The 26,273-nt window shown below is 34.3% G+C and overlaps 1 protein-coding gene across 2 annotated transcripts; it reads right to left on the reverse strand.

Annotated features, from left to right (window-relative positions):
• Window positions 1-10,780: 10,780 nt before the first annotated feature.
• LOC148629297 (uncharacterized) lies at window positions 10,781-26,243 on the reverse strand. Of its 2 annotated transcripts, none has more exons than XM_088547626.1 (7): window positions 25,921-26,243; window positions 24,004-24,148; window positions 19,550-19,714; window positions 19,259-19,333; window positions 16,753-16,824; window positions 13,677-13,908; window positions 10,781-12,457 (listed from the first exon to the last, which is right to left on the reverse strand). In XM_088547626.1, exons 1-7 carry the CDS (start codon window positions 26,141-26,143, stop codon window positions 12,245-12,247), a joined length of 1,125 nt encoding a protein of 374 aa, XP_088403752.1. In that variant the 5' UTR covers window positions 26,144-26,243; the 3' UTR covers window positions 10,781-12,244. The 2 variants fall into 2 exon arrangements, with proteins under 2 accessions (XP_088403752.1, XP_088403746.1); XM_088547620.1 differs by having other exon boundaries at window positions 19,259-19,336.
• Between the last annotated feature and the right edge of the window lie 30 nt (window positions 26,244-26,273).

Genomic DNA, 26,273 nt, shown 5'->3' on the forward strand with positions numbered 1-26,273 from the left:
TTCACTCAGATGGCTCTTTGGTTTCAAAGACCCAACCGGACAACTTGCCAGATGGATTGAAAGTGTGAGCTAATATGACTTGGAAATACAACATCGTCCAGGAGTGAAACATGCCAATGCAGACGCCATGTCGAAAACACCAGGTCAACTATGCCAAAATCAGAATGAAGGAAAATCATATCCAAGTTAAAGAAGAATGGGAAGAATTTAATACTGATATTGACATTGTAAAAGACTAGAGCCAAAAACAACATAATCATACAGACCTCAAAATTAAGGATAGTTTACCGCAGTCTCGAGTTGACGCAGTTACAGCGGAGAAAAGAGAAACATCAAACCTATGGTTATTAAAATACACAAATAAAGATATCAGTACCTTCCAGAAAGAAGCAAACATTAGAAGCAAACTTTATTCTATACCTCTCACTTTACTACACTCCCTTTACAAAACAAGTCTTGACACTCCTGTTTCTGACCCCACCTCATCATTATACAGACTATAAATGCCATCATTTTGGATATTTGTTTCCACAGACTCTTTAAACAAGTTTGTGTGAATAGTCAAGATGAAGAAAAACGATCATTTCTTCCACTACCGTTTGTCAACAAAGGTATAGATGCAATCAATTTGGCTAACATCCTCCACCACAAAAACATTACCAACAAAATTCCCCTATATTTCAAAGACAAATCCATACCAATTATTTCATATTCCTGAACTTCACCCATTGCATCCAAAATTTTCAATTATAAAAGGCTATTGCAGAACCTCGAGATTTACGACTTCAAGGCTAAACCACCTGACTGTTCTTGCATTCAAATATGGTCCTTCTGGTAACGTCGTTACAGGAGATTTAACCATCATCGAAAACGAATCTCTGTGTAATATCCTTTCTAAAGGTCCCAAGTACCGTGAACCATGCTCCATAAATTGGAATTTTAACTTTAAAGTTCTTATGGATGCCGTCGAGGACTATGCAAGAAAATGGATAAAACGAGAACAAATAGACATTGATTCTCTGTCAGAGTGGTTAAAGGCCGTGAGGTCTTTAATTTTGAAACGAATGAAAGTTTTAAGTAGATCAATGAGTGCCAAGGCTACATTGGTTTTCAAAGACTCCGATGCAGCAAAAATATTGTCTACTATACATGACAAATATGTCGTCGTACCAGCAGACAAAGCCCAAAACAACATTGTTTTTGTCTGCAAAACGTTTTACATCCAATGTTTATGATCAGAGGTAGACGTAGAAAATAATAGCAGTGATAAGACCTACACTGCTACCATACTCTCCAAAGAAGAGATTGTGAAAAACCATAAATCTGTGCTATCCTCTTTTGGTCTCTCTAACAAGGACGATGATTGTGATTTACCGTCTATGTACTGGATTCCTAAACTCCACAAGAATCCATACAAACAACGTTTCATAGCAGGATCTGCAAAATGTACCACCAAATCTCTTTCAAAACTTTTAACTTCTATACTCACAACTGTCAAAGAGGGTCTACAGTCCTACCACAATACTTGTTACTCCCGTAGTGGTATTAATTCAATGTGGATCCTGAAAAATTCGAAAGATCTGTTGGAGACAATCAGTTCAAGACTATTATCTGAATATAATAGCATTAAGACCTATGATTTTTCAACACTGTATACTTCTATTCCCCATACTCAGTTAAAATCCCGACTTGAAAACATTATACATCGTTGTTTTTTTCCAAAAAAGGTGGTACACCTAGATACAAATATACAGTTCTTGGTAGAGACTCCTCATACTTTGTAAGATATAATTCCAAATCATCTTCAAAATATACAGAGGAAGATGTTTACAAAATGCTGGAATTTTTAATCGACAACATATTTGTCCAGTGTGGTGGACGTGTTTTTCAACAAACCGTCGGCATTCCAATGGGAACAAATTGTGCTCCTTTACTTGCTGACCTTTTCCTTCACTCTTACGAGGCTGACTTTATAGCTGATCTGATCCGAAAGAAAGAATATTGTTTAGCTAGATCCTTTAATCTCAGTTTAAGCTATATAGATGACGTCTTATCTTTAAATAATCCTAATTTCGGGGATTTGATACATCGCATCTACCCAAAAGAATTTGAGATAAAGGATACTACAGACACTGTGAAGTCAGCCTCATATCTTGACCTACACTTTGAAATTGATGGTAAAGGAAAACTATTGACCAAACTTTACAACGAACGTGATGACTTTTCATTCAAAATTGTCAACTTTCCTTTCATCTGTGGCAATATCCCTTCAGCACCTGCGTACGGAGTGTTCATATCACAACTCATACGTTATGCCAGAGCTTGCCGAAACTACGCAGATTTTTTGTTTCGCACTAGAACTCTAACAAATAGGCTTCTGGAATAGGGTTATGTTGCTACAAGATTGAAGTCATCACTACAGAAGTTTCATGGTCGTCATCATGAACTCGTGGATCGTTATGGTGTATCCATCTGCACCATGAAAACTGATTTATTCAATGAGTCATACTTTTCCTTTCATCGTTTGTCTACCCCGGACTTGACTTTTTGTGAGCAACTCGGCAGGTGTTTCTAGAAAACCAGAGGACGCTTACCCTACCGGTGCACCTAGTCCATGCTCCCAGTTTTTAGTGGAGTCCGAGTTGCTCATTTGCTTTTGTTACTTTGTATGATTTTAGTTACTTAATGTTCTTACTTGTGTATGTCTGTTTTCCATGTCTGGTCTCTGGGTTACATTCTTTTGATTACCGCTATAACCTTGGTTCCCTTGATTACTATTCAATTCATCCATCCAATAACTGGCGATCAAAGTAAATCAACAGACCAATATGCTTAACAACTGAACAACAAACTCCAAGATTAGAAGCTTACCAAAATGCTCGAAGACACCTCAAGACAAATGCAGAACGACAAAAACGAGACCATGACACTAGACTGTCCAAACATACATATACTACTGGCGACCTAGTTTATGAATTTGACAAAAATATTCAGCAGAAGTTTAAATCACTCTGGATTGGACCTCACCTTAAAACCAAAATTCTTAATCCCGTAGTATTTGAAATTTGCTTCAGATTGATGTTGTGCACTGTGATAGGTTGAAACCTTATATAGGCGAAATACCAGACTGGGTAAAGACAAATACCAGACTGGGTAAAGACAAATATCAGACTGGGTAAAGACAAATACCAGACTGGGTAAAGACAAATATCAGACTGGGTAAAGACAAAAACCAGACAGGGTAAAGAGAAATACCAGACTGGGTAAAGACAAATATCAGACTGGGTAAAGACAAAAACCAGACTGGGTAAAGACAAATACCAGACTGAGTAAAGACAAAAACCACAAATATGAATTTCAAATAGTTTGATTGTAGCCAATTTCGATATTTTGTATACGTGCTAATCTTTGTATCTTTCATTACTATGTCATAGCTGTGTTATTTCAATGTTCAAGATGTCCATTTAGAGGAGCCAAAAAAACTCAATTTATCACTATATGGCAAGACATGCTCCAAAAGAACAAGTTCCTTACTAATGTCAGACATGCAACGCCAAAGCCATCTCTTTTGTTAAATGGAAACGTCATTTTAAAGAAACACCCTATATACAACATGTATGCATAAAGAGCTCAAACCCATACACTGTAACTTTTGGAGAGGGTATGGACTTTTCAGAGATTAAGTTGATACCAGAAATACCAGCGGCAGAAATAACAAAACAACAGTACGAACATTTGAAGTCACAGTAGATCCAAAAGAAGAGAGAATAGCCAAACTAGAGAATGAAATAACTGAATTAAAAGAAAAATACTAAAAAGAAATTAAGAAACCTAAAGAAAGTCGCAAATTTGAATGCAACAGATTTGGTGATTTTATAGAACGTTTAGACAAGAAGAAAACATCTGCAGAAAATGAAAACAAACAACTGAAGAAGAAAAAAAAACTAAACTGGAGGAACAACTGAGATGTGGCAACTCCTTGTCGCCAAGAAAGGTAGCCAGTGTTGTGGTAATCCCAAAGAAACTAAATTACTACAGTTGATGTTAAAATATGGACATTTGATAAGTGAATGGACAATTGTGCTTTATTTAATTGATAATTGTATTTTTATGCATTTTTTATGTTTACCATGTGTATGTTCAAGTGCCGTGAATACTATTTGGACTGTAACATAATTATCAGACTCGTGGTAAAAGTTTAACATACATCTATTATAATGAACATGAGTGGTAGCATTTTATTGCGTCGTCATTGATGCCGCATCATCAATGTGTTTTGTGAGTCATATAATTGATATTGAAAAATTCGATCAACGTGATCTGTTTATTTCCATTCAAATTTTGTGTAGTTTCGTGCAACTAAAATTAGTATTACAACAATTATACCTGTTCTTTGCTAATTCTGCGGACAGAATTCCTATTTTCACGGAGGGCAGTGTAGTGCAAATGTATTTCATTGCTAAAACTTGTTCAGATGTATCTCCCGCAATATTTATAGTCCGAATTTGTCCGTGCAGCTGATTTTCTTGTTATGCCCAAGGATCTCGCTTGTTGGCAATGTTTATTCTATTAAGATAACGTATTTTGGGCTGTATATCATTTTTTGATAACCCCTAATTATGCTCTAATCTGCGCTGTTGGTAATATTCGTCTGCAACCATCATATTTGTTGTTGTTCGTATTCCGGAAACGGAGCTATGTTAACCCGGAATGATAACTTTTGTTTTTACCGTAAATGTAGTAGTAATTCGAAATCTGACGTCAGCGAGCCAGCAGTAATTTTTCATAGTCCATGTATTTTCACACTTTACTTGTCCTAGTAATTTCAATACATTGTAATTGAATTATAACATTACTTTATATATTTTAATCATATTTAAAGCTGATAATATAAGCTTTATTTACATTCTATAATAGTTTTCATATGGTTATGTTCGAGTCAAAGAATCACAACCAGAAAAAACCAAAGGCACACTTCAGCATAGGGACTTAAGTTCATTTTGGACACAGTATAGCACAAAATTTGAAATTTAATCAAATCCGAAATCGGACCAAAAATTTAAAAAAAAACGATTTGCGGGGGGGGGTGGCGTATTTGACCCCACATAACTCTAAAAACAGTACAAGTTTTCTGAAATCTGTTTGAAAAACGCAGGCGGGGATTTTCGTCGGGAATCCAATACAAATTAAAAAAAAATGCGTTCCAATGCCCCCCGCGGAAAACCTTAAATTCACTGAAATTTTCTAAGTCAAAGGACTGTAACTTTTGTAAAAATCATTCAACCGTAATGAAGTCGAGCTAAATCTGTAAATTCTCATAGTAAGACTACATACAAAATATAAGATCAATTTGTAAAAGCATTACAAAAAAAGTGCGGAAAGCTGTAAATTCACTGAAATCCCCCCCCCAAAAAAAAGGCCATAACTTCCGTAAAAATCATTCAACCGTAACCAAAGTCGAACTTAATATGTAACTTCATAATAAGGCTACATACCAAAAACAAACTTAATAAGGCTTCACAATTAAAACGAACTAATTTGATAGGAGCATTACAAAAAAAAGTGCGGAAAACGCGGATGGACGGACGGACGGACGCCCGGTATTTATATGTTCCCTCGCGACGCGTTGCGGGGGACAAAAATTGGATTTGGACAAAAAAAACGATATTTTCGGGGAGTGGCCCCTTTGACCCATCATAACTCGACAAACGTGAGATATATCTGAAGTCTGATTGAATAATGCAGGCAGGATTTTCAAGAAGAATTCAATAAAAAAATATTCGAAATCGGATTAAACATTTAAAAAGAAGTTTTTTTTTGTTTTGTTTTGTTTTGTTTTGTTTTGTTTTTTTTTTTTTGGCGTGGCCCAATTTTGTATCCCCTAAAAGTGTAAGTTCGCGTTTTTTTTGTTTTTTTTTAATTTTGCATATGCATTTGGAACACTATACTGACCAATAAAAACTAACTCTGACTTACCTAGTAAAAAATCAAGACAGACTTTCAACACATTGACATCAGAGTCATAAAAATCGGATTAACAATAACCTTTTCTTCCAATTCTAATGATAAAACCTATTTTTCTTCTTTGATCCCCTTATTTTCAAAAGGAGAGGGACAAAAACCTTCAAAATCTATATGACCCTCTGCCATGTCCCTATAAGAACAATCTGTTAAAATTGAAAAATAAAATTGGACAAGTTTTACACAAATTTTCGTAAATCAACTGGAGTTAACAACGACGACGACGACGACAGGGTGATGCTATAATACGACAGCAAACAAAATGCGGTCGTATAAAAACATATTAAATTTTAGTATGAGAATTGAATGAATGTTTCATTGGTTATGAAACGTAAACGCTTCAGACGGTATACTCACTTTTTGGTTCCTATTAAATCATTCTTTGTTTTTAATAATGGTCCTTTATAGTCGAGCTGCGTTTTGAAAAGTGGAAGCAAGACCCTTTTTGATGTTTCATAGGCGTATATAAAAACGTTGTCCGGTCGTACATTTTGAGCACGAAGCTAGCGCGCTTAATTGAAAATGTGCCACGGTCAACGATTTACACGCCGATGATACATAATAATAAATATTCAAAAGCATGTTTGATATATTTACAGTAGAAAAACTTGCCAGATTGCATATGTGATCTGAACCTCAAATTATTCATACGTAGTTAAAGAATTTTTTTTAATTTTAGATCTCTTTTTGGCCAGTAATTCTTAAAAGCCTTTAAATCCTTTCTTTCTTTGGTATGCAACCATGTAGTACGATTTCATAGAGAAATCAATTCACTTTCACTCAAATATTAACTTGGAAACCAGGAATAGGTTAAGTACCAGCTGATTCCTAAATGGTTAAAGTCACAGCCCAATTTTCATTTTTGAATAGCATGTTTTAGTACAGTATCAAAGAGATCCATACATGTTTACCCATGTATGATCATGACATTACGTAATTGCTGGTTTCTGATCTTTGATTTCTGATCGGTTAAGCTACAGCACCAAAATCAACCCCACTATGTCTCCTTGTTTTACAATATTGAATAGATCCATTCATTAAAGTAACTGGAGGTAAATGACTACTGGCGATAACGACTGAAAGATAACATTATACGATCTCATTAGTTTTTTTTTATTTTTTTATTTTTTTTTTTACACTTGTATTAAAACAGGCTTCAATACTACTAGTATTCCAGATTTTATATTGGAACAAGTCTTTTCTCGGCAGGTGTTTCTAGAACAGCAGAGGACGCTTACCATAGCGGTGAACCAGGTCCATGCTGCCAGTTTTTAGTGGAGTCCGAGTTGCGCATTTACTTTTGTTACTTAGTTACTTACATTGTATTTTGGTTATTTTATGTTCTTTGTTGTGTCTGTTTTCTCTCTGGTCTTTGTCCCTTTATCATAGAGAATCATACACTTCTACCCAAGTTCTTGTTTGTAAACAAAAGAAAAAATACTCTATGTTTTTGTAATTTTTAGTTTAAAATTCCTAAACGATGTAGGTCAAAGCCCCAAAAATAATTCCAAGTCATGTCTTAAAGGTATAGAATATGTTGTTTCTAAAGATCCTCATCTGCTTGTTGAGTTAAATAGTATTTTTTAATTAAATGCTCGGGTTTTTTTTGTCCCCAACATTGATAGATTAGTTATCTGTTATGGCAGATCCGACATTTCATGCATTTCAGGACATTAGCGATTGCCCAATCGAACAGACCATGTTTTGAACTAAGCGACACGCTAAGCTAGATCTTTATTGTGCTACCTTGCAAAAACGACGGACTGTCACCCATTCGAATTCATTATGCGGACCCAGAGCAAACTCGCGTCACTCAATCCCCTTCAATTCTGCGTGTTTTGTGGAGAAGCATGGACTGAAAATTTTAAAATCTGGTGCTACTCGACTGGTATTAGTAATCAGGATCATAAAGAGAACTCAATCTACTAACACTGTGCCTCTGCTTTCATTTATACAGAAATCAGAAATCAAAGAACTTCGAGGTTGGAGGAATAGTTATAAAGTTATAGATGGTCATAAATTGGTGATGTAGAACCTGAGCAATCGAGGCAAGTATGGACACACCTCGAGAATTAGACCGGAGTCCAAATGGTCATCTTATGGCCCCTAAATTCATAAACAATATCAATGAGATCCCAGTTATTGTTCAGACATCAAGAACATACTTAACTTTGGTTCCTCATTCCTGAACAGTTCACAACCCCAAATCAACCTAAGCATTATTTTTTAAGAGGTATAACATCCACTCATTTCACAATGCGTATACAATATTAGGGTATTGTCGAAAAATAGTGCATGTGTCTTAGGGACGAAGTAAAATGCGAAGCTTCGTCGAGCACAGTCAGACTATACATACTAGTAGTTATTCACTTCTTAATCCCCTAATATAGTTAATATAGTTTTATCCTGCAATGAAAAGGCGGTAAAATTGTTTTTCACCTGTTGGGCCCTGCTGCATTGTTTAAAATACTGATTTCCGATTGCATGGGGAAACCACGGCATCCTAGTAGTCGTAGAATTTTTTTTCACCTGTTGGGCCCTGCCGCATTGTTTAAAATACTGATATCCGATTGCAACACGGCAAATCATAGTAGTCGTAGAAAATTATCATGATTTTTTGGTGCAAAAAAAAAAAAAAGAATATACATGTATACAAATACAGAACAGCTGTAGTTGTGTATGGTAACAGGATGACTGCAGGCTAAAGTTATTGTCTAGACTTCATAAGCATGCTTGTAGTAGACGGCTCTTATCACAGTCCCAAAATTGAAACCAGCCTTTCTTTTGTAGTACACCTTGTGGTAGGATTTCAAAGGTAACCATGATTCACTGAAAATGCTCGTTTCTAGCCACTTATTCTTAAACAGATTAGTCTTTATGTGTAGAAACCACTGGAACGGCCAGCTGACGCCCCATCCAACCCGTCCTTTCTATAGTATCTAGACTTGCATCCGTCCCGAAATCAAGTTCAGCTTTCTTTGTTGTGGTACAATATCAAAGAAATGTATTTACTTATAACTGTGAAAATGTCTGGCCACTCATTTCTACAGTTCACATCACAACCCCCAAAAATAAATCCCAGACTTCCTTCACTTGTACAATTTCAGAGATTAATTCTAGCTGAAATATTGCTGCTCGGACGTTAAACCCCAACAAACAATCATTTACGAAGTTATATATTGGCACAACAGAAAAATGATAGTTTCTGGTCCCTCATTCCTAATCGGTTAAAATTCCAACCCAACTTTCCTTACGTGATACGACAATCTTATTGTATAATTTCATATATATATTTATGTGTTTTTAGAACCTAAGTTAACTGGAAAGAATTTTACAGGGTTGTATGAACACTTTGTCTTCCAAGTTGTAAAACGCCTAAAATTAAGAGGTCAATAAATGCAGTCGAATCCTTAACAGTTGGAGCAAGTATGGACGCTCCATTCATTTGGATTTGAAATGCGATTAGACAATTCAGTTTAAGTGATGTTATGAACTCAAGCAGGACATCAGGAAGGTGGTCGTTTATGGTCACTCATTGAAGTCAAAAGCAGCAAAATCATCCTAGCTTTCCCTTGGTTGTACAATTTATTGTTAAGACATCATGAAAATGTTCGTTTTTGGTCACTCCTGCTAAAGCTAAATCTTGATCTTTCAAGTCATAGAGCTACCATTATGATGTTCAATAGATGGAATTCCTTCACCAATAGCAGATAACTATTAGAGACGGTCTTTATAAATATCAGAGGACATGAAAACCACGAACAAGAGGCTCCCAGGAGCCTGAATCGCTCACCTCGTTGAATTTTGCCTTTCAAGAGCAATAAATTAAACAAGTTGTCCAACAACTTTGACTCGAGAAAACTTTGATAGGACTTATAAGGATCATTTCAGTAAATGAAAGTCTAAATCTATCATAGTTTTCAAGACATTGGCTGATAACTGAAAAAAAAAAGTCATTTTCCCCTGTCAAGGGCAATAACTCTTACAAGACCTCATCTGACAAATTATACGACTGCAGACTTCTGTAGTCCTAAAAATAGATTTTAACCGCAGCCAGATCTCATCATGCTGAACACTTTTACCCGAAGTCAGAATTCGGATAAACCTAACCGTTTTGGATATATGCAAAAAACTATTGTCTGACCCTTATGTTCTATTTTTTTGTAACGGGCCATGATTTTTGACGCATCAAAAATCCCTACGCAGGATACTCTAAGGAACATTCATACCAAGTTTGGTTCGAATTGTTCAAGTAGTTTCAATGAAGAAGAGTTTTGAAAAATTGTTATTGAGGATGGACGCCAAGTGATGGCAATAGCTCACCTGGCCATTGGCCAGGTGAGCTACAAAATCACTTTCTTTTCTTTCAGAAATAATTTGGTTGCACTATGGAGACAAAAAAATTACATCCACAGTATAGCTAGTTACATCCTTCACGACTTGGTTGATTAAAGTGGGAGATTTTTTGTCCGTACAATCAAAACATGAATGCAGGTAGATTGAAAAAGCAGTTTGTTCAATGATTCTTCTGCACCATTAATTGCTAATAGTCTATATTATTGGCAGTATCTCATATATCAAGCAAAACAGAGACCCTATATACACTTCTGGTACATATCTGAAATGTCAAGGTCATTGAAGAGTCAAAGTAGTCCAACTAAGTAGTGCTTTCAAATTTGATATACTAATGGAAATCATGAAATATGCAGATTTTTTTTTCAATTAACTCAATATTCCCCATAGATATATAAAGAGAAAATAAGTAGTTAAGAGGTTTATTCCCCTTTTAAATACAAGTGATAATATATTACACAGCAGGATCATATAAATAGGTGATAATTGCTTCACATGTGGAGGTAATGTTTTAACAGGCAGCAAATCTTGGCAAATAAAATTCATTTGCCTTTAAATACTTTTTTATAAGAAACTAACACTGCTTTGTTCAATAGATGTTCTTGGCATTTTACAGCTTCTTTCGTTTTGTCAAAACATAATCAAACTCATGTAATTCATTATTCTCAAGTCACACCCTTTGAAGGAGAGCAACTAGATGTAAAAGTTATAAAATGCAAATATCTAATAAATTCAAATTCAATACAAATAAATGAAGAAATAATATAACAAAATACAAAAAAAAATCACCAGCAATGTACTTTGTATTGGGGACTTGCACTTTCAACTGTTAGATGCAACAGTGGAATAGAAGATGTACTAAAATGCCCAGTCATGAAAAAGGGGATAACATTGTACACCCATGAGATCACATAGATGACAAAACATAGAGGAATGAAGGAAGCTAGGAATTTCTACATGTTATCAAAAAGATAGGATTCATCTTAGAAAGTCTTGTCAGAGATGCAAACTATACTTCAAATGATCAGTCATTATCAAGTATTTTTTTTGTTTGTCGATTTTTTTTTAAATTTTAAAACTTCCTTTTTTGAATTTTTAGCAATTTTTTTTTCTTTTTTTCTTCACGTTGGTTTAGCTGTAAGACATACAACTCTTACATCATTCACCACAAAATCTAAATAAAATGGGACAAAAATGATGGACGGTTAAAAAACAAAAGGTATAAATAGATGGACCTTTGATTTTGTTGAACTGTTTCATAAGCATTACCTAAGTGTTAAACTGTAAACCTATGATATCTTGTATACAGTAGTAACCTTGAGTATAGGAAAGTAGTAAACCAAGTTAACTATAAGGACTACTTTGAAAGCATTCCGTGATGTGAACTTGATGATTTTATCCTGCAATGACATCATGATTTCATTACTACTGCACGATGGTTCATACCACCAAGATATAGTACCCAATTTAAATAAATTTGAAAAAATTTACACTTTTCTTAACATCTGTACATGAAAATGCTTGCAAGTAAAAACATATAAACTATCATGCGATCATCTCTCAGTCATAAACACTTTGTCAACAGCCATTAAAATTAGCAGCACTATAACACAGTATTATGGTTAAACTAACAAAATATTCAACCAACATACTTATCTATATGTTATGTCAGTTTTTAAGCAATAGACAAATCAATGCAAGTATAAAAATAATGCACTTTTCTTTTTAAAGTTTGTGCACTATTAGACATCCTCAGAAATGCAAGTCCAATTGTCAGTAATTGAGAATTTGAACAAATGAAATCTTGAAGTCACATTTTGCACTTGAAGTGTCTAAATGGGGAAATTCTCCTAAGCACTATTAAGTTGCACTACGCAACTGATTTCACAAGACTGGGAAAGTCTGCTTCATCATCAAATCTTGGAGCAGAATCTCTCGGGCCCCCTCTTCTATCTCCACGGCCTGGAGTACCTCTTGGGCCTCTGCCACCTCGTGGTCGCCTTCCACCTCTACCCCCACGGCGAGGAGAATCATTGAAAGTTATCCTAATAGGAACTTGACTCTTGGATTTGTGTTCATCCTCCTGAAATACAAATTTTGTTATCTGTAAATATTTTCAACAAAATATCATTATTGGCAATGATACACTAATGGGAATCCCAAACTCCTTCTATCAAAAATAATACCAGGTGCACAAGAATGGCACCCCCCCCCATACTTGACACTGAAAATGGTTATATTTAGTTGTTTTTCATTCCATCGAAAATAATTCAACAGAAATTCTTAGCAGTTAATGAATATTGTCATCAATTTTAGTCTGGATCAGAAAGTTCAGTAAATTTTGGTTAATATCTTTACTATACTCGGCGTCACATAAATAACATACTGTTAAAATTTGAATAAAAATATTTTCTACGATTTTATTGAGACCTACCGTCGTTTAAATTGTCTTAAATGACTTGCTCATTCGTTTAGCCAAACAGCTTCTCCCTGAACATTGAATCGTTAAATTCCGGTCAGATTTTAATTCTAGGTGCCAATATTTACATTGTAAAAAGTCGGCCATGTTTACAGTGATCGGGTTGCTAGGAGATGTTGTTTACGTTTAAATGGTTTGTCCAAAAACCGAAGAACCCAGAATGCATTTCGGCGTTATTTCGGATATCTCGGATTTATTTTACGCGAACAACGTACAATACCGAGAAGTTAATCAAGCAGACGATTGTCACCGGAGTTCGACGGGAACTTACGCACTTCGTTTGTAAACAAATCGTCCCGTAGAAACCAACATGGCGGATATTAGTATGGGATTTTCCCGTAAGGATTTGTTACGCATGATTTAAGCTAAAAGCGACTTGTTCAGGGAGAAGCCGTTTGGCTAAACGAATGAGCAAGTCATTTAAGACAATTTAAACGACGGTAGGTGTCAATAAAGTCGTAGAAAATATTTTTATTCAAATTTTAACAGTATGTTATTTATGTGACGCCGAGTATAGTAGTCAAACCCTTCGAAGTTGAGTTTTATTGTGAACAGATTAAATTTATCGAGTTCTGTCAAATGAACATATTCACAGTATTAAAGAAAGATAAAAAGGTTCAGAGTGTTATCTATTTCATGTGTTCTATTTTTTTGCACTTAGCTTCAACCACGTATATTAATTCACAAATCCTAATGGAACTACGAAAGAAAATCATCATTTGTAAGTCCATAAAAAAATTCACTGATGCTTGCAGGGCACCAATGAAAAGTTCCTCTTGATTTATTCATGGAGATTCAAGCATCAACATGTGCTCAATTATACCTCTTCATATTCCTCATCATCTTCTTCCTCATCATCAGTTTCGTTAGCAGGTTTTTTGTAAACAGTTGCTTTATTCCACTGTGAAGTATCAGAACCCTCATTAGGTTTCCTCAAGTTGAAATCGGCCTTCATTCGCTTCTTTTCTTCCATGGCTTTCCATTCATCAAAAGTCAACTGTTTAGGGGTCTTTTCACCTTCAGAAGGTGGTTTGTCCGTCGAGTCAGTACTTTCACTATAATATAAAGACAGAAGTTAATAGAAGCTGATTTATCAATCTTAGTAGTTTGGTTCTAAAATTTCCTGCTAGCTTAACCATAAAATCATTCAGTTAAGGTGAAGGAAGTGCAGTAACGATTGACCATTTTATTTATGATAGATCTATGATAATTCTCTGATATTGATCGACAATCAGAACTGCAGGAGAAGGGTTGACAAAGGGTCTCATTGGCCTAAAATACAACTGAAAATTAATTATAAGTGTTGAAAAAAGAAACAACTTCATTTTTCCTGAAAACATTCATTATTTTATAGATCATAATTTGTACAAAATTCTTGTCTGAAAAGCAACAGAATTTACAATTTTCTGCAGTTTTGTTATTTGCTGTATAATTATAGTACAATTTTGAGATTATTCCAAAGAACTACTGCTGCAAAACATTCTTTTTCCTAATAATTATACATTGAACTGTTATGAACAATTATTATGTTATCAGAACGAAGTTGATATTTTAGGGCAATATTCAAAGCCTAAAACCACTAAACTTTAGTGATTTTCCTATACTTTAAAATTGTGAATTCTTTTAAGACCTCCATTAAATAACTTAAAAGGGTTATTGAACTACTTGTAGGGGACAAACAGCTATGAACTCTAAATATGAGCAAGGTCATTTAGAGAACTAAAAACATGTTTAACCCTGAATTTAAAAATAAACCTTGAATTGAGATGATTAACAAAATTTATCTCCATTATGTTAATCTGCACATTACACCTAACCTTTCTATAAAATTTCATTAAATACGAGGTTGGCTTGTCCTAATCCCTTCGCAGATACAATTGCCCCCTTGCATAATTGCAATTTTATGTAAGAAAGTCGTCAGTATTTATCAAGTTTAAAAGAATTTGTATAAATGATGGTTCTTCAATTATATGCACATTTTAAGGTTATTAAAAATTTAAAAAACAGCTGTGCCACAAGCTCATGATACACCCATCATCTTGTGGGAAAAAAAACCATGTTTTTTGGAATAACACAGGGTTGTACAGGATGTCATGCTAAGTATAACCCGACTCATTTCTTATTCTTGCTCAGTATGAAGCTTATAAGAGAATGACAAAAAATGCATAATATACCAAATTGAAGCAATAATACTGATTAAGGGAGCAAAGATTTTTCCAATGAAAGTTTTACAAGTCAATTTATAAAATGAAAGTTCCATAAAACAAAAAGTTGATGGAAGAGAGAAACAAAAATAGTTGCAATATGTTTCAGCTTTTATGGTATAATGTATCTCTAAAATAAGTTCCACATATTGGTTCTTTCTGACGGCTATTCCATCAATAAATGTATGGGAGGGTAAGAAGGCTGTTTTTTTGTGACCCAACCACCAATACATATTTTTTTAAGGAATAATGCACCACCTGAATTCCCCTCGTACAGCTGTGAAAAAACAAGCCTTTATACTAAAGAGGCTAGCAGGAGCCTGAATCACTCACCTGCTTGAATTTTGTCTTTCAAAGGCAATAAATTTAACAAGAAGTTGTCCAACAATTTAGACTCGAAAAGTTTTTGATAGGAATTATCATAAGATCTTCTCAACAATTGCAAGTTTTTTTTAATCTATCATAGTTTTCAAGATATTGACTGAAAACTGTAAAAAAAAAAAGGGAATCATTATTCCCCTTTCAAGGGCAATAACTCTTACAAGGAGTCATCTGACAACTTTTATCCCAGAAGACTTTTGTAGTCCTAATAATATGGATCATTTCAGCTACTGAAAGAATTTGGCTAAGAAATAACATTAAAAATAACAAAAATCGTTAAAAAAGGGCAGTAACTCCAACATGTCTACACGGATTAAAACAAAAAATTGACCACAGTTAGATCTCATCATGCTTAACACTTTTCCCAATGTCAGAATTTAGCTAAACTTAACGGTTTAGGAGGTATATGTGAAAAACTACTGTCTGACCCCTATGTTCTACTTTTAGTAATGGCAGCCATGTTTTTCCACAAATCAAAAATCCCGTCAGTTATATGCAGGATACCCCAAGAAACATTCATACCAAGTTTGGTTTCAATTATTAAAAGTAGTGTCAGAGGAGAAGTTTTTTGAAAGAAATAACATAACAAATGGCAAAAATTGTTGAAAAAAGGCAGTGACTCCAACATGGCTCAACGGATTAAAACCAAAATTTGAGCAGAGATAGATCTCATCATGCTCAACACTTTTACCATATATCAGAATTTAGCTAAACCTAACCGTTTAGGAGATTTGTGAAAAACTACTGTCTGACCCGTTCTATTTCAGTAACAGCAGCCATGTTTTTCAACGAATCAAAAATCCCCATGTCAGTTCTATGCAGGATACCCCAAAAAACATTCATACCACATTTGTTTTCAATTAGTCAAGTAGTCAGAGAAGAGTTTTGAATAATTGTTAACGACAACAGATGCCAAGTATGGCAATAACTCACATGGCCTTTAGGCAGGTGAGCTAAAAAGCAATAAAACATTCAATGACTCAACAATAAAATAAAGAATCATCACCAAAAATTTAAGGAAGTGAAAAACTTCAAATTGTCCTAAACTTTTGTGTAAATTATCCTATCAATCAGAAATTTAACCTTAATCTTAGCATCAGTATTTTATGATACTTAATAACTTTACAAAGTTCGGAAGATTCTTTAGTATCGTCTTAAGTTGTCAACAGGAAACAGGAGGGACTGACAGAATCTTAATTTATTAGAGGGTATCACAAAATACCTTGCCACTTTGTGTAGTGGGGTTTAAAAACGAGTTCAAATCAATAGGGTTTACAGACAAGACATTTTTATTATGCCTAAAGCAAAACATACTTTGGATCTTGGTTTTCTGTGTCTTCTCCTTGGTTCCATTCTTTTGGCTCTTCATTTTCCTTGCTAGCTTCTCTATAGATTAATATGAAATTTTGTATACAAATGCATAAAATTTTCACACATCAGCACTCAAGTAGTCTGTAACAGGTAAAGATAAATTCTACCCATAACCAGTTCTACTTTGGAATGTAGAATCATAAGGATTTCTAAGTTCTTTAATTTCTTCAAAAGTTCAGGTTTTGCTATACAGTCAAAATTTAGGACATTATTTGTCACAATGATTTTAGCAATTATTGTGGTCCTGACACTTAGCTAAATGCTTCTTCATATAGTATTCTACACATTTACGTAGTTCCTTTCTTAAAACATGTTACTTAAACTTCTTTTTTAAGCAAAAATTAATGAACAGCTCACCAGAACAAGTTATGTTTGGAAATGCAAATATGCTGAAACCTTAATATCTAGTGCAATGCAAGCTACCACATATTTGTAAAAATTTGCCGAATTTTATTGAAAACTTAAAATATTTTTTATTAATTGACAATTCATTAAACTTAAATGGCTTTTTTTTTTCAAGAAAATTAATGCTAGCTTGAACAGCATAGCACATTTAGGAACAGGAGTATATAAATATTTGACTTCAAATCTTGTTTTTGATAGCTGTGAATGAAAATATTTCAATAAGGAATGTCCTAGATCTTGACTTTGCGTAATCTTAAAGATACATGTGAATGATCTGTGTACACAGCCAGTATCTCATCCCACATGATTCTAGATTCGTAAGTAATGCTTAGCAGAAAAAAGCTTGATTTGACACACCATCATTCTATATGTATACACTGTCAAAAAGAAGCAAACTTTTATATGGAAAAGTTAATCTCCATATAGAGTTTTCGCATTGAAACCTATAATTTGGAAAAATCCTAGACAGAATGTCATCCCAATATGATTCTAGATTCATAATAATGCTTAGCACAACAAAGCTCGATTAGACACATTCTTTATGTATAAACACTGTACAAAAATGAAAAAGAAAAAAAAAACATAATTCAATCCAATTTTCCTTTGGTGGTATGGAACTTTGTAAAACAATTTCTTTGAGATCCATTCATTGTCTGGATTTCAGAAAAATGCATGTTTCTCGTCCCTCTTTTCTAAACTGTTCAATTCTTAACCCCCAAAATCAATTTCCGTCTGACCACTACATATAATATTCCACTGAAATTATATTGTTCAAATCTATAACATGTTTAATTTTGCCCAAATTCTAAAACTGATGGGGCTATAGCAGTCATACAAAAATATGACAAAACAGGCAAGTTGAAGGTCAGACATCAATGTTAATTTTCAGTATAAACTTCATTGTCAGCCAAGTTCCCAGTCCAGCAGTTTTAGTTTTTTTTTCATAGTAAATTCCAGCAAAGTATCTTTAAATGGTATCTTTATAGCTGCATTAGCTGTCCTTTTCGTAATTTTTTTTCTTTTAAATATACCTGAACTTTGAATTATTTCTACTAAATAGTACTTTTCTTGTACAATGTCATTTGATATCCACAACTAAAATGCATGAAACAGGTGTTTATATATTTATTGTCCCGCAAGACAAAAAGTCAATCTAGATAAGTTTGTATGCATGTGACTTCTGGTGACCTTAATCCGTGCATGTGCTGTTAGGGTTGCTTCTTTAATAACAAATCTGACTGCAAAGCAGAAGTGGTTATTCAACAGCAAGGAAGACCGACAGACTCAAGCCGTAAAAGAAAAAAGTTTGAATATAACGCAAGGATCCTTTTGAAATTTATGTATTGCGATATAATAAACCTGGTGAATGTCCTGTCGGCAATCTTTGGAAGTAATGGCAAAAAATAGTTATATCAGACCTATCGACATTCTCTGACCAGAAAAACGTTTTCACAAATATCTGTAGGTATTATCTTCTGGTCTTCTCTGATTAAAAATACGTTGTTTTCACAATATTGTGTATTATCTGTATTATCAACATTAATTGCTTCAGTAGCATTACTACAAACTTATTTCATTAAATCAGCAAAATTCAGTAGAATCAAAACTAAACAAATTAGGCAGCTAATAAAGCTTTAAAGTTTTTTTTAATATATACAGTAAGTGAATTTTATAAGCGGGTTCAATCATTTTTATTTAATATTTTTAGTCACTTACTCTGAAGCCCTCAGGTCAAGTGTACAGATCATACCATTTTGCAAGCAACAATATTTTCAGTATGAAATTAAAATGAATGAAGTCATTTCAAGTTAAGTTTCTTAGACAACAAATATTATTGGATACGAAGTGCACTTAACATTAGTTCACTATTCTAACTTACCTAACTTGAAGCAATAGGAATATCCCTTTACAAGCACTTCTTAAATTGTTTCAAACCTGTACTCAACACATAATTAAGACACCTTATACAAACCAAACAGAACTTGTAACTTTATAAACTTTTCATAAGAATCAACACCATGCATGTGAATCACCCAAGACTTACTCATCCAAATCATCTTTGAAATTTCCCCAATTGTGTGATCCACCTCCTTCTCTCTTCTCCATGGCCTTCACACCACTGCTATATCAAAACATGAAAGAACAAAAAAGTTTTATTTGCAAACAAGATTCATAACACAATCTAAAACGTCAGCAGTCTATTGTTCAGCTTCCAAGTATGTAACTAAATATCAATTTAAAGTCAAATACATAATGACACCACTCAATTCTTTTTTTTTTTATACTGTTACAGTTCTTAAGTAGTAAAAATAATAAAGATCTATCAAATACTTACGTTCTGTCACTTCCACTGTGTCTTTCAAATTCCCTTTTCCCTCCAAATCCTCCTCCGAAACCACCTCGTCCACGTCCTCTAGGTCCACCTCTTCCCCGTGATCTACCTGAAAATCCTCCACGGTTTTCCATTCTTCCCCCAAAACCACCTCCTTCAGGTCTATCTCTGAAATAGAATATGAAGTAACAATGAAGCATTGTACTGTAAAATTAGTAAATGATACAGGACAATAGAGGTGAATAACACAAATAAAATGCTTTGCAGCTTAATCTTTGAGGGATAGTAACATTTTTTGTCATTCTGGTAACCTTTGCCAGATAGAGGGCACTGTATTTTCACCTTTCGAGATTGCCCATTTCATGAATCATTGAAACCAGTTCCAACATGCATCTGATTTAAGAAAAGCGCGAAGTTTAGAATCAATATCGCACTGGAAGACACATCATTTTCTGTATTCCTTGCTTTAATGTTGATCGAACACTTTGAGTATAGTTGCAAAAGAATAATGGAAATTATCTTTAAATATTACAGAACTGTGAGGGAGGAACGAGTGAACAAACGTGTACCACAGAGAACCCTGAAAGAAGTATGGACAGTATAACTTTTTAAAAACTTCACAGCTGTTTTTCTAATTCATGACATCAAATTTCCTTGTCCTTTAAACTTCACTTTGTTACCTATTACCAACACTTGAATCTTCTATGACTGCCGCCTGTTTTTGTAGAAATCTTTTTGGATATAGGATTACATTGTGTATAGCTGTTATTTTAAATTTACCCCACATTTCCAGTAGTGACTCCCTCTGCCTAGAGCCCCATGCGGGTCTGGGTGTCAAAAGAATAGGCCAGACTCTACCCATCCCTCCCTTTTTCTAGTGGACCCTTCTATCCTTGTGTCCCATCACATTTTTCACTGTGTCGTCATCATTTATTTCATGTTTATTGGCTAAGTATAACTGAAATATTAATGCTCGGGTGTTGAACCCCAATAATCAATCAATCCTTGGCCTAGTGGCTTGGGACATGATGACCCCGTGAAAATTTTCCAGATTGAACAATGTTCTGGTAGCATTTGGCTAGCAACTTCAACCATCAGTATATATTACCTACATTACTTGGACCTCAATATCACTTTACAAAAACGCAACTTTTTCCCTAAGGCTGTGCTTAGAACAAAATAACAAAATTGCAAGATTTAGATCAGATTCAATCTATACTTTTACTATACAAGTTTAATGGGAATATGTAATAAAGACAAATTCCAATCCATTCAGTGGTTTAGGAGGAGTGATGGTTAGGAGATGGGTCCACCTCTGCCTAACTGACAGACACCCCTATCACTGTATAGCCCAACATTCAAAGTCAGGGGTACAAAAATACAAGAGCTTCCAGGATCTGATATACAATGTACAAGAACAATCACCATTCACAAGATCAAAAAGGCCATTAAAATGAAGGGCTTCTCAAAAATCACAATTTGTGATTTTCTTACCACCTAGGTTTTGAATATTAAAACTGAGAGGAAGTTAGTCAGAAATGGTTATCCACTCCAATTACACCTGGTCAGAGTTAATTGGCCATAACCAATTAACTAAGCCAATTAATCAGATAATAAGACCAGGTGACCATGACTCCCAATTTATTAAATCAGCTTACCTTTAAACAAATTTTCATGGGAGGTGTCAATCAGATGTAAATATATTATTGAGTCAATCAAAACTTGCATCATTTGGTTAAAGTTTGACACAATCATGACTTGCAGGGGCAAAAGTTAAGAAATACAAACTGGTATCCCAAACCATATTTTTGTTCAATATTTTCTATATGTTAACTAAATTTAACCCAAGTTTGGAAGCCCAGCTCAAAATCCAGCAGCCATGGGCTACTGGGTGACTGCTGACTTTTTTTATCCCTGTCATATGCGTGTGGCTATATACATTTTTTTGTACGAGCTTCACGGCCCTGTTAAAACATACAATACATGCAGAATAGATTTACCATATAAAAGAATATGTTAAATCCAGCAGGACTATAAGAAAACAAGAGAACAAAAAAGGGACACATATAATGGGCCATCTTAGTTAGCTAGAAATGAAGAGAATTGAGATTGTTGAAAACCTATAATTAAATAAAAAATTTTAAAAAATAATATATCATAAGATGAATTCAATACGACCAAAGGACTAAGGTCAACATGTTTTAAAATCAGTGACTATAGTATCATTAAATCTCTAATAATATGAAACACTAACATGTATTTCTGGATTTGTACTATATGTAGATATAATTTTGCATATGAAAAGTTACTAATAGTTCAAGACCCTCACTAAGACTTGGGTTCAATGTATGTCATGAATAAAGATTACTTTAAAGAATTGACATTAATACTCATCAATGGAGTAGCTGTAATATTTTTTTTTGATAATTTGTTTGGCACAAACTACTTGTGGCTCCTGATTTGGAAAATTGTCCACAAAATTAACAGCTAGCAATTTTTTCTGCAATAGAATATGGAAGTCAGAGCAGCCCCTGAAATGCAATGAAAAAGAACCACCATTAAATGATTATACACAACTAACTAGTTATCAATACTAGTTGATGATTTCACTAGCTCGATTATATGATTTTTTTGCAAAAATAAATGTAATAGCCTCAAGCACTGGACACATGGACAAGTTTCAGACTACAGGGATCAATTTACAGTGCAGCCTTGCATCACTGATGCACTGAAATCTCTCAGGAAGCAGTGAAAAATTAAGATGGGTCAATCAGGCGCAGTATTCCATTGAAAACCACATCATGATTCATGGCCATGTGTTTCGTCTTTCCTCGTATTGTGGGAAGCAAGTTTAATTATTAAACAAATATGTTTGTTTACTTTCCCGAATGGACAAACTGGTTGCCCACTGACATGATAGTAGACAAATTTGAACCAGTTTCGGATGTTTTCCTTTCCGGTTGGCTAGAATATATATCTTCTAAAATTAACTAAGTGGTCTCGTAAAATTTTCTGGAAATCACAGTTAACTTCTATTTTCAAATTTATGTTAAAGACACTTTTGATTCGTTAAAAGTAAGATTTGTAAGTAACATGGACTGTTTCTTACTCAATATGAAATTATACTAGAAAGGCATACCTTTGAATGCGAGAATATAATTATTTTTTGAAATTCCCCGAGACGGAATGTAACCTCTCCGTTTTTGGTTCAATTCACAATCAATATATTATTTCCTGTTTACAATCCGCTGCATGCCTCCTTCATAAAGATAGGAACTTGTGGCCGATCAGCCCAAATTGACCACATTTCTCCAAGCAAATAATGGTGACATAGCCCCTACCAATAATGACAACGCCGACAAATCTGTCGAGGTCAATGGCAACTGATGACACACAGGCATCGGAAACAAAAAAAATCAAAATAGATGGCTTACTTTGTATCCCTGGCTAAGATATGATAGCAAGAAAGATTAAATGTATTGTGAGTTATGCACTGATGACAAATGCCTTGACAGATGGTACAAACAATTTCCAAAGAGAAGGACTATTTTCAAAATAAATAAATCAAAATGATGATAGCACTAGTGGTTTTTGATTCTTATTAAAATTGTAGCATTTCAAAGATTATATGATGTTAAATGTAACTGGAATCATACACTGCATTAAAATAATATTAAGAACTGTCCTTTTTTAATATGTATTAACTGAAAGTCAATCTATACTACTGATCCAACTTCACAGTTCACACACATTAACAAATTTTTGTTCCATTTTACCCTTTTCCCCAGTTTTAAATCCATCACAAAATTAATGTGCATTTACATTCGAAATGCTATATTAACAGAGTATTTATCCTTCATAAGCTTAAGAAAATAATTTCCTTAACACAAGATTTTCAAATATAGACACTTTAATCAATTTTAATTTCCCCGCCAATTTCACTTGATTTAAATCATTGCTCTTCACTTCCTGTTTATAAATGGTAAAATATTAATGATAGAATGAATAATTTGAATTACAAGTGTATTAAAATGAAAATATTCAACACATTTATCCTGCCAGACACATTACAACAAGAAATAAATTCCCAAAATGTAAATTTATTACTTACTATATTTCAAGGCCAAAAAGGAGTCCCTCAAATCTTGCCTTGATATGAAGACTAAGTCTTAATTTTATTTGCATAAGTAACAGAATATTATTGAGCAGATAAATTGCAAAAAATATATTTACTTGTTATAGAAGAGGTATTGAATGATATAAAATCCATTTTCTTCCGGGGGACATTGCCAGGGGCCTAAGTGGCCTTAAGCCTAAAGGCCTCTTCCATTTTTTGTTGGTGGGCCTCTGGCCCACCAACAGAAAATTACAGGGTAATCCCTGAGACTGGAATAGTTGAATGGTCATCTTAATATTACCCTGCTTTATCTGTATGATCTTTTGAGAGAAATCTTTACCTGTTCTCATTACTGGATGGTGCATTGTCCTCAAATCTTCTTGGACGTCTGTCTTCTCGTGGTTCTCGGTTTTCTCTGTTCATTCTAGCACTTCGAGGAGGCTTTTCATTTTGTGTTCTTGACTGAGATTGGCTGACTACCTTCTCTAAAATATGATACAAATGACCAAATAAAAAATTAAGGTAAATTTATTATCAAATAGAATTACAAAATTATATACTAGGGGCATTTTTAACTGATTTCTTCAGAATTAAGTTACAGTAAAGCCAATCATACTTCAAGCAAGGTGCAATATGGAGATCAGGCAGTCTGTGCAAAATTGTCCGAGGATCTGTCTGTCATTCAGTCAGACAGGCCGATTGGTTTTATCTGAAATATTTTTTTTTGTCCGACCAAAATTGTAGAAGTGGGCAATGTACTGACATTTACCATTTACATTTGATGTTGGATTTTGTAATGTATGGTGTACAACTCATTTGTTGTTATAATTTTTACAATGTCTCGGCCTTCATCATGTCACTTTGTTAAATTTGTTCCATGTCAAATGTAGAGAAAGTTTGAATAAAATAGCATTTTTTTTAAATTAAACTATTATTCTTGGGCTAAAGAAAAAACTGCATCCCAGTGTAAACGCTTCCATATTCCCATCCCACCCAAACTCAATCCCAATGCCTATCGAAATGAGCTGCATTTGTTTAATTAGATAGACTGTAATAATAAACATGTCCATATTCCTATCCCAGCTATTACAGAATTTACAATCGGACGATTTTCCTCCTATTGAATTTTCCTTTGGCAGTTTTCAGCCTCTGTTATCGGATGTTTTAAAGACTTTCCAGGGATTGCCCCTTCCATGATTTTGAGTTAAACATTGGTCTATAACAGGAAATGAAAATGGTCTTTAATCGTAATCGTGCATGCCAGAAAAAAATAATAAATCCCTGAACCAATCACCGGACATGTCGGACATTTGGTCCAGAAAAGATCATGGTTGGTCCCACAACCATTTTACCTGTCTGGACCGTCAAAATTTGTAGAAGACTGATCAGGGCAGTCAAGCTTTAAAAATTTGAAAAATCCAAGAAAACAGTTACCTTCATTTATCACCAAATCAGCTTCAAAATGCGAGTCTTGCACTGCATGAGCACAGTGATATTGTTAGCTGTTTTCAAAACTACCCAATATTTTTTTGATAGGGAAAATGCAGGTATTCTATATTTAAATTGGGGAATTTGAATAATTAATGGTACTAAACCAAGTATTTGTATTTGAAATCAATGTTAATATGTAAATATTTTTAAGAAACAACCCAAATACAACCTTTATGTAAAGATTGCAATACAAATCTGTTCGCCAGGAAAGACCCTTCATTTACATACGACTGTGATCAGGTGGAATTGTTTCATTTTTACTGATCAGTTCAAAAAGACTTTCAAGTCTGAAATGATTTCAAAAATCTCAAATCCCTCATAAGCATTTCTTCCAGTTTTGATGAAGTAATCAGTGGTAAAAATGAATTTATTCCAATTAAAACATGTACATGTAGATGACTATGACATGTTTTAACCTATTTTCCCACATTGAACCAATTCATGCATGCAAGAGTGTGAAACATCTTATTACTCCTTCAACGGTCAGGTCAAAATTTCAAAGCAAATGCGTGTAGCAGACAGAAACATGATGATACTTGCATGTGATGCATTCTGTCATTAGAAAAAAATGCTCTGGTAAACACTAATAAGACTTGTTGCAACTGTATTGAAAATAGTAGTGAGTCAATTATATCCAAAAAAATGCAAAGTTAAATTTGAAGGCTGCTACTTATGACAATCAGGTCATGACCATAAAGAGTGAACATGTGACAACTTAAAAAGAGAGAATATTGTCTTTTGACGATTTTGCACTTTCGGAAATTACCTTCCTTCTTTTGAATATTCTGCTCCGACAATTTGCCTTTGTCTGGCTGGGGTGCGGACTTCTTGGTTTTCTTTGGCTGCTTTGACTTGTCTGTTTTCTCCTTTGCAATGGCATCTTTCCTTTTCTGCTCCTCCTGTTTCAGGATTTCGTAAGGATCAACATCATCGTCTTCATCGAACAGACAAAACTTGTTAGTAACTGCTATGCCGTATTGAGAGTCCATTGTTCCTCTTACAACAGAGGATTGCAATGGATTTTACGGCCTTGCTTATTAAAGTGCTACAAAATGGCGTGTTTCTCTTTTGACAACACGAGCATGCCTTGCAACGGAAATCTTCGGATTGTAATATATC

Source organism: Perna viridis, chromosome 1, assembly GCF_037379345.1.
Source record: "Perna viridis isolate PV_CMFRI_1.1 ecotype Kerala chromosome 1, ASM3737934v1, whole genome shotgun sequence".
NCBI lineage: Eukaryota > Metazoa > Mollusca > Bivalvia > Mytilida > Mytilidae > Perna > Perna viridis.

Excerpts from the sequence above, each read along its gene's own strand:
- LOC148629297 (XM_088547620.1), bottom strand. The coding sequence starts at position 26,143 with ATGGACTCTCAATACGGCATAGCAGTTACTAACAAGTTTTGTCTGTTC. Across the intron at positions 13,909-16,752 it reads ACAGAAAACCAAGATCCAAA|TGAAAGTACTGACTCGACGG; the intron begins GTATGTTTTGCT and ends TTTATATTATAG. Across the intron at positions 12,458-13,676 it reads ATGATGAGGAATATGAAGAG|GAGGATGAACACAAATCCAA; the intron begins GTATAATTGAGC and ends TTTGTATTTCAG.